Source organism: Hirundo rustica, chromosome 20 (genome assembly GCF_015227805.2).
Source record: "Hirundo rustica isolate bHirRus1 chromosome 20, bHirRus1.pri.v3, whole genome shotgun sequence".
Classification (NCBI taxonomy): Eukaryota; Metazoa; Chordata; class Aves; order Passeriformes; family Hirundinidae; genus Hirundo; species Hirundo rustica.
In genome coordinates this window covers 5619936-5633713 of record NC_053469.1, presented here as the reverse complement: position 1 = coordinate 5633713, position 13778 = coordinate 5619936, and the positions used below count along the sequence as shown (strand labels likewise).

Here is a 13778-nt window from a genome sequence, read left to right as displayed (position 1 = left end):
CCACGCCTTTTGCTGGGGTGAATTCTAACGCTGGGATATTTCCCTGGTGCAGGATCTCAAAGCCAACGAGTCACGCCTGAAGGATATAAACAAGGTTGCCAAGGACCTGGAGTCAGAAGGGCTGATGGCAGATGAAGTACAAGCAGTACAGCAACAGGTGCTCTTTTTCTCTGCCTTAATCTAATCTAAAAAGCAAAAGAGTTTCCTCCTTTCTTTTGTCTGTTGTCTTTGCCTGGCATTGCAAGATTCAGGCTGTTCTCCAGTGTGGCCATCACAAGAAGACCTTTAGAATTATTTTTTAATAATGCTAGAGCAGATTGCAGCAGCATCTACAGGTTTTTCCTTTCATTTTTTTAGGAATGGAAAGTCTTTACAATAATATTAAAAGTCGTGGAGAATCCATGCATTAACTTTGCTTTGTATAAATTTGAAATTTAACCTTTATTTATTTGCAGGAAAATAGGTGAGGAATGCTAGGGAAAAAGAGAAATAAAATAAGAGTACAATTCTGAGTGGAAGGGGTTTATGGATTTTCCATTTTGGTATGGGTTTTTTAGTGGTTTTTTTTGCCAGCTTTTTATGTACTTGTGCTGTAAATAATTTTATCCTATGCCAGCTAAGTATGAAGGATGTTGGGCAAAACATTCTTTTTGTTAGAAAGTAACAAATTGTTTGTCCTGTCTCCTTTGTAGGAAGTCTATGGGATGATGCCCAGGGTAAGTGTTAATTTCTGAAGTGGATGGAGTGGCAGTTGTAACAGGTTTAGGATGTACAAGGAGAAGTTCAGCCATAACTTAATTCATTTTCATTATGGAACTCACTAATTATTTTGGATGGACATTCAAAGATTATCTTGTCTATGATCCCTTTATTTCCTGAGTGTCTTGCCGCACATCACAAATCTAAGCAAGCAGCATAACTCACACTGATAAAAATACTTGCATGAAAAAAATGTATATTTTCAAGATTTTTGGTTTTTTTACTGTATTCTGATAGTTTTAGATTCTGCTTCATATTTAAAGCTGTTTCTTCACATTTTCAAACAGGATGAAACTGATTCTAAGACAGCCTCTCCTTGGAAGGTAGGTGTCGTTGCATAGTAGCACACAACAAGAAAATAAAACAAAAACTACAGCACGTGATCTTTTTTAGACCATTTGCTTCTCCTGTGCTGTAGAAATTGTCAACAGCCTGGTTTTTACCTCTCTGCTACAAAACTCTGTTTAGTTTTGAGCTTGTACTGTGAGAGTGATTCCAGTTTCTGGGCAGTAGATGTTGAACAATCCCTTGTTCACTTTGTATGAATTCTTTGCTTTCTGCTTGTGACAACAAAAATGGTTTTACTCCTCAAAGTCAAAACCATTTATGCCAATACTCCTTTAGTAAGGAATATGCTGTATCCCATTAGTCATCTCTAACTCATTTGCTACAATAGTTAGAAGAAGCCTTTCTCCATTCATTAGAGGCTTACAAGGGAAGAGCTGTCACCTGCTAAAGCACAAAAATATCTTAAATTTTTTAAAAATTATCCAACATTGTGTTTTCCCTAGTATTTCATTCCCATGTTTTATTTCTTGCATCCACCCTGTTAGACTTAAAGCTGCTTGTACATCTTTTAAGCTGTGTGAATGTGGAGAAGTCAGGTTAGTAAGCAATATTTTGACAGAAAATGAAGCCATGTCGCCAGGAACTGGTGACTTTTAAAGTATTTTTTTTGCAAATTATAAACATGCACATTAAGAGTCTTACAATAACCTAGCAAACTATGACTAAGATTCTGGGGGTTTTTAATTCATGTATTGAATGTTGCCTTTAAGTTTTCTCTTCTTTGTCCTCATTAAGATTTGTTTGCTTCAGTTTACACTAACATGACAGTGCTCACTTGTGAGTTCTGACTGGTCTTACTCTACCCTATAACACCTTAGGTATTACAACAAATTATTCTTAATTGCTTTTGGTATTTGTCTTTCTTAGTGGTTTCTATTTGATTTTTTTAAGGACTTTTCTTTCAGTCTGGTTTTGCTTTTGAGTTGACTTCAACGCTGTATTTTTTATTTCTGCCTTTTCACGCAGTCTGCACGTTTGATGGTACACACTGTGGCAACCTTCAACTCAATCAAGGTAATTCCACAACTTTCTCTAATCTGATTTAGAAGTTGTGAACGTTTTTTACCCTCCTTTTCCAGTCTTTGTCTTTCATTAAGCTTTATAAACTCTTTTGAATCAATTTATTGAAAGAAACATTAGTATATAGAGCATTTTCTTCTCAGATTACATCACTATCTTATTGTATACATAAAATCATTTGGTATATGCTCAGGAAAAAACCCTTCAAATTATTTTATTTAACTAAGCTATCTGAATTTGTGTGTTCTTCTGGAATTAAGCAGAATTTACTAGGCTTTACCTGTAGTGAAAGACCAGCCTTGACTTTTCACTTGCCTCATCCAGGAGCTGAATGAGCGCTGGAGATCCCTGCAGCAGCTGGCAGAGGAGAGGAGCCAGTTGTTGGGCAGTGCCCACGAGGTCCAGAGATTCCACAGGTGAGGGGTTTGTTTGGTCTCGACTCAAATGTCTATCAAGAATTCTAAAGCATAGCGGGACCTGTTCTGAACAAATCATATTCAACCCCCAGCTTGTTCAGTGGAGGGTGGTCTTTTAATTCTCTTTTTGCCTTTCCTTCCCTCAACTCAGAGATGCTGATGAAACCAAAGAATGGATAGAGGAGAAGAATCAAGCATTAAATACAGACAACTATGGGCACGACCTGGCCAGTGTTCAGGCTCTGCAGCGCAAACATGAAGGCTTTGAGAGAGACTTGGCAGCTCTGGGAGACAAGGTGAGATTCTGAGGAAGAGCACTCAAAAGCTTTCTTTTCATCTATCAAATGATTGAACTATAGCAGTTCTCTGTCTTCATCGTGTTCATTTCCCTTTCTCTAATCCTAGGTGAATTCTCTTGGTGAAACTGCCCAGCGTCTGATCCAATCACATCCAGAATCTGCTGAAGACCTCCAAGAAAAATGCACTGAGTTGAATCAGGCTTGGAATAGTCTGGGGAAACGTGCTGACCAGCGCAAAGAGAAGCTTGGAGATTCTCATGACCTGCAGCGTTTCCTCAGTGACTTCAGGTAGTGATGCTATTCCCCCCTCTCAACTTATTTGTTATTGGTGAAGTATACAGGGCTTATTGTTCCACAGGAATATTTCTGTGAAGGGTTCAGAAAAGGACTGTTCTCCCTGTTGTAACTTATTTCAGTGGAGGGAGGGAAAAATTCCTTATTACCGTGTGTTCACAGGGATCTCATGTCTTGGATCAACGGAATCCGGGGCCTGGTCTCCTCAGATGAACTCGCAAAGGATGTGACTGGAGCTGAAGCTTTATTGGAAAGGCACCAGGTATGTGAAAGATAAGTGTTTTATAAACATAAACAAATGGGTTTTTTCTGACACTTTCCAAGTAGAATTCCAAAAACAGATCAGTTCCAGCTCTGGTCGTTGAGCAGCACATCTCTGCCCCTTGCAGGAACACCGCACGGAAATAGATGCAAGAGCTGGCACTTTCCAGGCATTTGAACAGTTTGGACAACAACTTCTAGCCCATGGACACTATGCCAGCCCAGAGATCAAGGAGAAACTGGATATTCTGGACCAAGAACGGACAGACCTGGAGAAGGCCTGGGTGCAGCGCAGGATGATGCTGGACCAGTGCCTGGAACTACAGGTGCTATTCTGCAGTTTGGATAAGAGAAATCATTCCTCTTTTCATTAAAAACTTTATCATTTCATGATGATAACAGTGCTCTTGATCTGTCTTGCTCATGCTTTGGATTTTTTTTTCCTCTTCAGCTGTTTCATCGGGACTGTGAACAAGCAGAAAACTGGATGGCTGCCCGGGAGGCTTTCCTAAATACAGAGGATAAAGGAGACTCCTTAGACAGCGTGGAGGCACTCATCAAGAAACACGAAGATTTTGATAAAGCAATCAATGTCCAGGTGAGGAGCGTAGCTGAAGTAAAGGGAAAACAGTTTCCTTTTTCTCATGTGAATTATTAGCAAAAGGAGTTCCTGCCACGTATGGCTTCTGAGGTTCAGTTCTGAATATTCAGCCATGTGGAATTTGCTGCAGAAGTTTGGAAGCAGCTTCTGCAGATCAGGATGTATTTAACTGTCTGCAGACAGTGTAGAAATAGTGGCAAGTACTTGTGTAAATTTACTGGTTTGAAATTACTTTTTCTCTTTATTTGTGGCAGAAAAGGGTATATTTCTGGTTTCTTGTAGCAGAAAGCTGCCTAGATTTATTGAGAGATCACGCTGCTGAAGTTTTTAGCCCAAAAGATCCTTTTGTCCTAAATGGCACAGGTGAAAAGTGTTCTACAGGACTGCAGAGTTCAGCTTAGAAGAGAGACTTCCTTCACAGGGGTCCCAGTAATGTAAATTTAAAGATAAAAAGGCTTGTTCTGTCCAAGATACTGCTCATCATTTGACTTTAGGGAACCACCGTTCTAATTCTTGATTTCTGGTTTGAATAGGAAGAGAAAATTGCTGTCCTGCAGTCCTTTGCTGACCAGCTGATTGCTGCAGATCATTATGCCAAGGGAGTCATTGCCAACAGACGCAACGAGGTCCTGGACAGGTCAGTGCTGCCTGGGAGGAGAAGGCAGATGACTGGAAATCCTCTTTAGGGATGTTCTGTAGCTGTTGAAGGTGATGCCTCATGTGGCTCTGGTGTTTTGTTCGTTGTATGTGTCAAATTTCTGCAGGTGGCTTCGTCTGAAAGCTCAAATGATTGAGAAGAGATCGAAGCTGGGAGAGTCTCAGACCCTCCAGCAGTTCAGTCGTGATGTGGATGAAATAGAAGCCTGGATCAGTGAAAAGCTCCAGACTGCAAGTGATGAGTCCTATAAGGATCCCACAAATATCCAGGTGAATGTGGTTCATGGCTTAAAAATCAGAATATTGTTCTTAACTTTGCAAGACCACCTCTGGTTTGAAAATCCATGCTCAGGAATTCTTGTTCAGAGATGACAGAACAATGCATCATGTTGGACATGTTCTCCTTTTAACAAGGAGAAAATGGAAGTTACATTATGCATGAAAGGAGACCCAAAATAGGACTAGGTTAGTAATTATTCATGCCTATAATTAATTATTCATGCATATAATTAATAAGAGATGTGGTATCTGCAGAAGAAAGTTTCCTAAAGAAACTCAAGTGGCTGTTCTGTCTCTCTCCCAGCATCTAGACAATAAAATAAGGAAATGGAATTCTTGGGTCTCAACTCTTTTACATTACAAAATGTGAAGTCTCATTTATTTTTCAGTATTAAGGAATAAAGTTACCTCTTATGTTTTAATTCTGCTTTATGAAGTAGTATAAATGCACTGAACTACTTCTCTCAATCTGTTTTATAGCTTTCCAAACTGCTGGTAAGTAGTTTGGACTAGCCCTGGTATGTGAATTTATTTTCTCTGTATAAGCTTCTGTGTAAGCCCAAGCTCTGGTTGCTGCTCCATCCATCAGTTCATGCAATCTCTTTGTTTTCTGTTAGTTCTTGACCTCCATCCAGGTACAGCTGTTGATCCTCGTCCTATGGGTGTGGCTTTTTTGTTAATTCCTATTCAGCATCATTTATTTATGTATTTGTTTTGCAGGTGTTCTGCATGATCTGTTTAATTTATGCTGCATTAATGATGTAGTTTAGGCTTTTTTAGGAGTTAGCCCATAGGTAATGGGTTCTATCTCCCTTTTTCAGAGATTTTGCTGTTTGATCATCACTTGTGATGATTTAACACAGGGCATAATGCCAAAGCCGTGAGCTTGTGTTTGTAGAATCAAATGCTGAAGATGGAGGAGTCAGTAAATGATAGATCTTGGTTGGCTTAGTTCCTGCAATAGCATAGAAGGGAATAAAACAGAAAGAACACTGCAGAAAAAGAGATGTACCAGATGGAAAGCTGACAGCACTTGTAAGAATCCAAGAAGTGGAGTAAAATGAGGATATGTGGAGGGAGAATAGAACAAAGAAAGTGGAAGCTAACGAGTAAGAAATTAAAGAATGATCTGTCACTTCAGAGTGTGGTACATTGCATTTCTATTTTTTTTAGTTGGAAAAAAATTACATTAAACTAGAAAGTCTTGTCTGCAATTTGTTGTCATGGTAATTATATGGAGATAGGCAATTGGCAGCTTTTAAATTGAATTTCCCAAGTTGGTAGATCTAGCTTTGAAGGATATGCTTTTATAATCTCAGGATTTGGGATTTACAGTTCCCAAAATGAAGCAGTTCATGCAGAATTTCTCATACCGGCACCATAGTATTTTTCCTTTTTTTATTTTTGATCTAACATTTCCTTTCATTCCATTCTCTAGGACACTTTCTACCCATGTCCAATGTCACTAGCATTTCCAGTTTATACTTGCAAATTCTGTCTTGTCACTTTTGTGCTGTTGTCATATTCCTGGTGGGTGGATGGATCATGGATACACGAGAGCTGCACACTCCTTCCCACACCAAGGCTCCTGTTGTTCTCATGGTGCTCTCGACTTGGCTGAGAAAAATTCTTACCAGATAATTCAGTTACGTCTTTATAAAAGTTTTTGGCTGTTAATTCAGTATTTTTATATATATATTTTTTAATATATATAGTGGGGCTTTGTATGACTAATATCACAACTGTGCAGAAAGCAGATAAGCTGGAGCAGTGACTTCTGTTAACTACCTATAGATTAGGAAGGGAAGTAGGAATTTGGGCAATCACTGTAGAAAGGATGATCTACTCCATTCAGGGTGTGTGTGACTGCTGCTTTTCAAAGGGGTGCACTGAAAACTAGGACTCTTTACTGCAGTACCAGCTCAGCTCAGTGCAGGGAATTTTGCACTGGCCCCTGTGAAATGCAGAACATGCTGCCAGAGTCCTGTGTGTCAGCTCACCCACAGTTTTGTCAGGTCAGAACTTGGTGGTTACTCAGGTAACGAGAGTAACCACTGGAGCAAGCAGTAAATACCCTACCCCGAGAGAACTTCAGCTCAGTCTGTGCACAAAGCTGAAGACAAGCCCATGAGAACAATGGAGGAGCCCTTTGCGCGGTGCCTGATGGTGTTGGGTTTGTCCTTGCAGAGCAAACACCAGAAGCACCAGGCCTTTGAAGCCGAGCTCCACGCCAACGCCGACCGCATCCGCGGCGTCATCGACATGGGCAACTCCCTCATCGAGAGGGGCGCGTGCGCCGGCAGCGAGGACGCCGTCAAGGTGGGCACCTTCAGCTCTGGCTTGGCTTGGCTTTGAGCACTGTTGGGGTAACTGAGGCAGGACAGTGTCCCTCTAGAACAAATCTCGCTTTATAGAAGCTTCTGTATTTCGACCACACGGTGTAGATCAGGTGAATCGTTCTGCTTCGGTCTCAAGGAGGATAAATTTTCTGATCCTCTGATTGAGGTGTAAATGGTAGCTGGGCAGCATGAAATAGTGACTCTAACTTGCATGCCTGGAATCAACAGCGAAACTTCCACCATGTTCTGGTTTTGCATTTATCAGAACTTTTTTCACGTTTCATTTGTGACATTTACTTATCTTCCCCACTTTCTGACAGGCACGCCTGGCTGCCCTGGCTGACCAGTGGCAATTCCTGGTACAGAAATCAGCAGAGAAGAGTCAGAAACTGAAAGAAGCTAATAAGCAACAGAATTTCAATACTGGAATCAAGGACTTTGACTTTTGGCTTTCAGAGGTAATAAGATGGGAATTAATTACTTGTAAAGCATCTTCTTTTCAGTTTTTATTACCTTTGCTGATGTTAGATTTTGTGGAGCACTTGTTTACCTTGGAACAAGTCTAGGTCTATTTAAAAAAAACTTTATTACTAGTAAAATTCTTGTGTATGTGTTCATGTTATAAACAATAAGGTGAGAAGAAGCAAATTTGCATGGAATCTTTTAGGTATTGAACAGGTGACAAGGTAAAGATTTAGTAGAAAATTGAGAATTTGCGTGATTTTAAAGCATTATAGTTTGAAGGAGTTTGTGAAACATAGTTTGTTCTTTATTCCACGTTTCCTTCTCCGTCCCCAGGTGGAGGCTTTGTTGGCATCTGAAGACTATGGGAAGGACTTGGCATCCGTTAACAACCTTCTGAAAAAACACCAGTTACTGGAAGCTGATATATCAGCTCATGAGGTATTGCTTTCCCTTTTAGTTTTGGAAGAAACGTCATGGTGATAAGCAAATTCTGTGGGTATTCCTGATACCTGCTGCAGTCACAGACTTGTCAAAATGCGGTTTTAACAAAACCTGTGACTGTGAGTCAGAATCTGATTTTCATGCTGACATAATGAGCACAGAAAGGAGCTCTGAGCAATCCCTGCTCTCTCACCCCGTGCCCAGGACCGCCTGAAGGACCTGAACAGCCAGGCTGACAGCCTGATGACCAGCAGTGCCTTTGACACGTCCCAAGTGAAGGACAAACGCGAGACCATCAACGGGCGCTTCCAGCGCATCAAGGGCATGGCCAGCGCCCGCCGCGCCAAACTCAATGAGAGCCACCGCCTGCACCAGTTCTTCCGTGACATGGACGACGAGGAGTCCTGGATCAAGTGGGTGTTGGGGAAGTTCTGGGCTTGCCAATGACTCTCATATTCTTTAGTGTGGCTTTGGAGCTGCCTTCCAGCAACTGTGTGTCTACAGGAGATCACCTGTGCTGCCATTCCGGAAAAACTGTTCTGAGTGTGGTTTCTTATCTGCAGTTTTCTTTGGTCAAATCCCAGTAAGCAGAAAAACGCTGTTTAGACTCAGACATTTAGTTGTAGTCTTTTTGGGAAAGCTCCTACCAAAAATTCAAACCTTTTTCAGTTTCAAGTACTTTCTTGATTCTAGCCAGTTGCTGTAATTAATCAAATGGTCTTTCCACATTGGTGTTGGTACCTCAGGAGGAGGGAAAGATGTGAGGTTGATAGAAATCATTCCAATTAGAGCATTTCTTTTGACATGCTTTTAAAACAAAAATTGGACAACTTTACAAAAAATAGCTGTATTTTTGAAAAGAAAACAGTACAGAGGAATTCTGTCCTTCACAGATAAATGATGGGCCCTCTGTCACCTTCTTTCCCTCACACAGGAATGTGCTGCCATGACCCACTTGCTATTTGCTAATAACTATTGTACACAACTTACATGCAGGATCTTTGTGCAATGCAGAGCAGTTGTGCATCTGAGGAGATTTTTGTTCTCTTTGTCAGGTTAGACCTTTAGAAGTAATTTTCGTATTTTCTCTCTTCTCTGTTGAATTTAGAGAAAAGAAACTGTTGGTTAGCTCAGAGGACTACGGCAGAGACCTGACCGGTGTGCAGAATCTGAGGAAGAAACACAAGCGCTTGGAAGCAGAATTAGCTGCCCACGAACCTGCTATCCAGGTAAATGCCTCTCCCCATGACAGGTTTCTCTATTAGCAGCACCCATCTTGATTGTGGAAGAGAGGAAAGCCAACAGTAGTTTTGCTGGACCTCAGACAATGCTCACGAGGGAGACAGGTGATGCTCCAATAACTGTTTCTTTGCAGGGTGTTCTGGACACGGGTAAGAAGCTTTCAGATGACAACACAATTGGAAAGGAGGAGATACAGCAGAGACTGGCTCAGTTTGTGGATCACTGGAAAGAGTTAAAACAGTTGGCAGCTGCCAGGTATGAATTTCTGTAAAATTCAGTATTAATTCAAAGTTACGTGGACTCAACGATCAGATTTACAGAATTTCAGGGTATGGGTTATTAGGAATGTGATGTAACAGCATGTCACTGATCACAGACTCTACAAGACTATTGACAACGTTCCTCAGTAGGAACACGAGCCTCTTTTTGAGGTGTGTGTTGTGTTTAGCCTTTTCTTGCACCAGTTGGAAACCACGGGCTTGCAGTCAGCCAGCTTTAAGCCACTGCCAGGAGATTTTTCCTGATTAGAAACTGTTGGGAGAGAAATTGCTCCAGTCCTTTGGCAGCTGCAGGCTTTGTAGTCCAGAGAATTCCTAGAGCTCCAGCCATGGCTGCTGCCAGAGCAGTGAAGGGTAGGGGGGGTTCAGGCTTTGCCTGTTGTTTTTATGTTTTACATCTCAATGCCATAAAGCAACACTGAAGTTTTACCTTCCCCACACAGGGGTCAGCGTCTGGAGGAGTCTCTGGAGTATCAGCAGTTTGTAGCAAATGTTGAGGAAGAAGAAGCCTGGATCAATGAGAAAATGACACTGGTAGCCAGTGAGGATTATGGGGACACACTTGCTGCGATCCAGGTATGGAGGAAGTTGTCAGCACTTTATTGTTGCATTATTGTTGATTAGAGCATAAAAAACCCCCATTTCTTTAACTGTCTTTACAACTGAGAGGCTATTGTTGGTTCCTTTTCAAGGCCTACATTGTAAAAAATGTAAATTTGCTTTATGAAAGCATCCCAGTAATGTTATTTCCTCTAGAAATTACTTGCACTTTGATGTAGCTTTGCATCTCTTGACCTCTGATTGGAAGTCAGTCTCAGTTTTCTTTCGTCCACAGAAAACCAGTAAGTTGTGCTAACCAGCTAAGATTAATTTTTGACAGAAAAATTATATGTTGATTTATAAAATTAATTACTTTTTAATAAATTGTGAGAAATTCTTTTTAGAAGTGCCTATGTCTTGTATTTGCAGGGCTTGCTGAAGAAGCACGAGGCATTTGAGACTGATTTTACTGTCCACAAGGACAGAGTGAATGATGTCTGTGCTAATGGAGAGGATCTCATTAAAAAGGTGAGCATGAACTAGAAAAGAGAAACCTTCAAAGGCTCCCCAGGACACCTTCATGTTACAGTAGACTCGCTCTTCTCTGTCATGTCTTTGAAAAGAGCTCTTACTCATTTTTTGTGCCTGAATAAGCTGTAGGTGTTTTGCTTTCCCAAGCTGTTTCTGAGATGATATCTTTCAGCTGAAGTCCTTGCTTTGTCACCGATGTCCTGAATGCCTCAGATGACTTTAATATCACACAGGATGCCTGTATTTTTTTTCCTCCCTGTCACATAGAACAATCACCACGAGGCCAACATCACTGCCAAGATGAAGGGGCTCAGAGGCAAGGTGTCAGATCTGGAGAAAGCAGCAGCTCAGAGGAAAGCCAAACTGGATGAGAACTCAGCCTTCCTCCAGTTCAACTGGAAAGCAGATGTGGTGGAGTCGTGGATAGGTATGTTCTGTACTGGAGTACAATATCTGGTCACAAACAAACCAAAAAAGGTCTCCAGTAGCTCCTCATGTGCTGTTGTAACAGGCAGACCTAAGCCCAGAGTAACCAGCAGTGCTGTCTCTGCTTTATGCTTTTACAGTAACCCAGCCTGGAACAGAGGGAATGTTCGAGATGGAGAAATGACATTTTTGCAAAATTTGTTTCATTTTCCAGGAGAGAAGGAAAACAGTCTGAAGACAGATGATTACGGACGTGATCTCTCTTCAGTGCAAACCTTGCTCACCAAACAGGTCAGTGCTGATGCTGCTGCCACCCCCTGAGGGAGGGACCAGCTGAACTCTCGTGAACACACAAGAATCCGTGTTTGAAATGCATGCAGGGTATTGGAAGGGCTAAAGAAAGATACAATCTAAAATACCTTTTGTTCTTTTAATGCTTCAGGAAACGTTTGATGCTGGACTTCAGGCTTTCCAGCAGGAGGGAATTGCAAACATCACTGCTCTGAAAGACCAGCTGCTTGCAGCCAAGCACATCCAGTCCAAGGCCATCGAGGCCCGGCACGCTTCCTTGATGAAACGCTGGAATCAGCTACTGGCTAATTCTGCTGCCAGGAAAAAGAAACTCTTGGAGGCTCAGGAGCACTTCAGAAAGGTGAGTGGCCAACCATGGGGCTACAAAAATTTAATTGTGCACTTGATAAAAAATGCACACACGCAACTTCTGTAGCTTGTTCATGCTTTCGCAGCTAATGATTTTGGAGATCCTGGAGAATTAACATAAGAATTTCTGAGATGCTTGCAAGGCAAATTCTTGCAAGTTAATTCCAGATGAGCTCATACAGAATGTTTCCATTAGTGAACAACTGGATTTTTTCTCTTGTCAAGGTTGAGGATCTGTTCCTGACTTTCGCAAAGAAGGCCTCTGCCTTCAACAGTTGGTTTGAGAATGCTGAGGAGGACCTGACGGATCCTGTGCGCTGCAACTCACTGGAGGAAATCAAAGCCCTGAGAGAAGCTCACGACGCTTTCCGTTCCTCCCTAAGTTCTGCCCAAGCTGATTTCAACCAGCTGGCAGAGCTTGATCGTCAGATCAAGAGCTTCCGTGTGGCCTCCAACCCCTACACTTGGTTCACTATGGAGGCTCTTGAAGAAACCTGGAGGAATCTGCAGAAAATTATCAAGGCAAGTCAGTGAGGGAAAGATTCTCTTCATAGTTCATGACCTTTCAGTTGTCCCTAGAGGTTGTTCTCTGAGATAACGGTACAAGATTTTGTCATCGTAAAACAGTCAAAATATCTCAAAATTTGTGAGCAAAGAAAAATTGTGATATTGTCGGTTGTTCTCATGGTTTTCCATTTGTGGCTCTTCCAAAGGCAAAGCACATGTGTCTCACTTCCTAACTGTAATGTAAGTTTTACTTCTCTGCTATGCAGTGAAGTAACTGCTGGTTCAGTTCCAGTTCTCAGGACTTCAGTTCTGAATTATCACCCGAGATGCTTTTTTCTAGATAGCCACGACACCAAGAACTCAATCTTGTTTTGAGGCTTAGAACTCTGCTGGGATCCTGCTTTTAGTTTTTGCTTTCTGTTACAGGATGAGACCAATCCCTTTATTTCTCTGAAATTACCATTGTTCATTTCTCAGGAACGTGAACTGGAGCTGCAGAAGGAGCAGCGAAGGCAGGAAGAAAATGACAAACTGCGTCAGGAATTTGCTCAGCATGCCAATGCCTTCCATCAGTGGATTCAGGAGACCAGGTAGAGTTTGTCTTTCCAGGACCTGCCCTTAGGTAGTATTTGTGTGCATCCTTCATCTCTTCGGACTGTCAAAGTTGTAAATGTCTCCTACTGAAAAACAGCTCATCGGGACTTGTCCGCTCGCTGCAGCTGGGGTTCGAGGGAGGCCCCATTAGCTACAGGGGAAAGGAAAGCCCTGAAACACCAGACTTTAAAAATGTTCCTATTTCTGAATTAATTCTCCTGCAGCAATTCCAGTTATCCGGGACTTCATTTTTCTCCAGTTATTCCTGAACTAGGCTGCAGCACAGCTGGGGAGGTGGAGCACAAATAGCTCCAAGCTGACTCTGAAGTGCCAGCGGCATTTCTGTTAATGCCCCTTTTGTATTGAGTGGTGTACTGAGAATCTTACTGGAGTTCAAACAGAGAAAGAAGAGCTTAAAACTTCATAGTCATTTCCCAGGGCTACTGTCTAATAATAACCCTCTCTAAGGAGAGGGAGTAAAGATTTAACAACTGTGTTAGAAATAAGAAGTCTCAAGGTTGAGCATTGCAGGTGCCTGCCCTCAGTCAGTGCTGTTAGCAGCTCTGACAGGTTCTGGCTGGGGGTCAGAGGAGGTGAGCTCTGTTCCATGTAACCCTGTGATTCTCTGTCTGTGTGTTTACAAATAGTTCTGTATGTGTCTTCATGAAATAATGAAATACAAATATGATTTTTAACTTTTTGATGTTTGCTTCCCACCCAAATCTCTATCCCTGTCTTACTGTCTTCTCTCTGTCCTGCTGCCTGATGTTTGGATCTTCACATTCTACAGGACTTACCTGCTAGATGGGTTAGTATTGAAT

At 41.7% G+C, this 13778-nt stretch overlaps 1 protein-coding gene across 13 annotated transcripts in view; it reads left to right on the top strand.

Annotated features, from left to right (window-relative positions):
* Positions 1-13778, top strand: part of SPTAN1 (spectrin alpha, non-erythrocytic 1) — a 45907-nt gene that overhangs the window by 25913 nt on the left and 6216 nt on the right. For 8 of the 13 annotated variants that reach the window (XM_040083715.2, XM_040083709.1, XM_040083718.1 and 5 more), the window contains 27 exons: positions 53-157; positions 693-716; positions 1047-1082; positions 2074-2121; positions 2452-2543; positions 2695-2839; positions 2949-3130; positions 3299-3398; positions 3526-3723; positions 3849-3995; positions 4532-4635; positions 4763-4925; positions 5415-5429; positions 7122-7253; positions 7594-7731; positions 8072-8176; positions 8384-8592; positions 9288-9408; positions 9555-9676; positions 10143-10275; positions 10669-10767; positions 11038-11197; positions 11411-11487; positions 11639-11848; positions 12082-12378; positions 12841-12953; positions 13748-13765. In XM_040083715.2, the coding sequence (XP_039939649.1) occupies positions 53-157; positions 693-716; positions 1047-1082; positions 2074-2121; positions 2452-2543; positions 2695-2839; positions 2949-3130; positions 3299-3398; positions 3526-3723; positions 3849-3995; positions 4532-4635; positions 4763-4925; positions 5415-5429; positions 7122-7253; positions 7594-7731; positions 8072-8176; positions 8384-8592; positions 9288-9408; positions 9555-9676; positions 10143-10275; positions 10669-10767; positions 11038-11197; positions 11411-11487; positions 11639-11848; positions 12082-12378; positions 12841-12953; positions 13748-13765 (3293 nt within the window). The remainder of the gene's footprint in view (positions 1-52; positions 158-692; positions 717-1046; positions 1083-2073; positions 2122-2451; positions 2544-2694; positions 2840-2948; positions 3131-3298; positions 3399-3525; positions 3724-3848; positions 3996-4531; positions 4636-4762; positions 4926-5414; positions 5430-7121; positions 7254-7593; positions 7732-8071; positions 8177-8383; positions 8593-9287; positions 9409-9554; positions 9677-10142; positions 10276-10668; positions 10768-11037; positions 11198-11410; positions 11488-11638; positions 11849-12081; positions 12379-12840; positions 12954-13747; positions 13766-13778) is intronic. The other 5 variants (XM_040083716.2, XM_040083711.2, XM_040083719.1 and 2 more) reach the window with 1 other exon arrangement.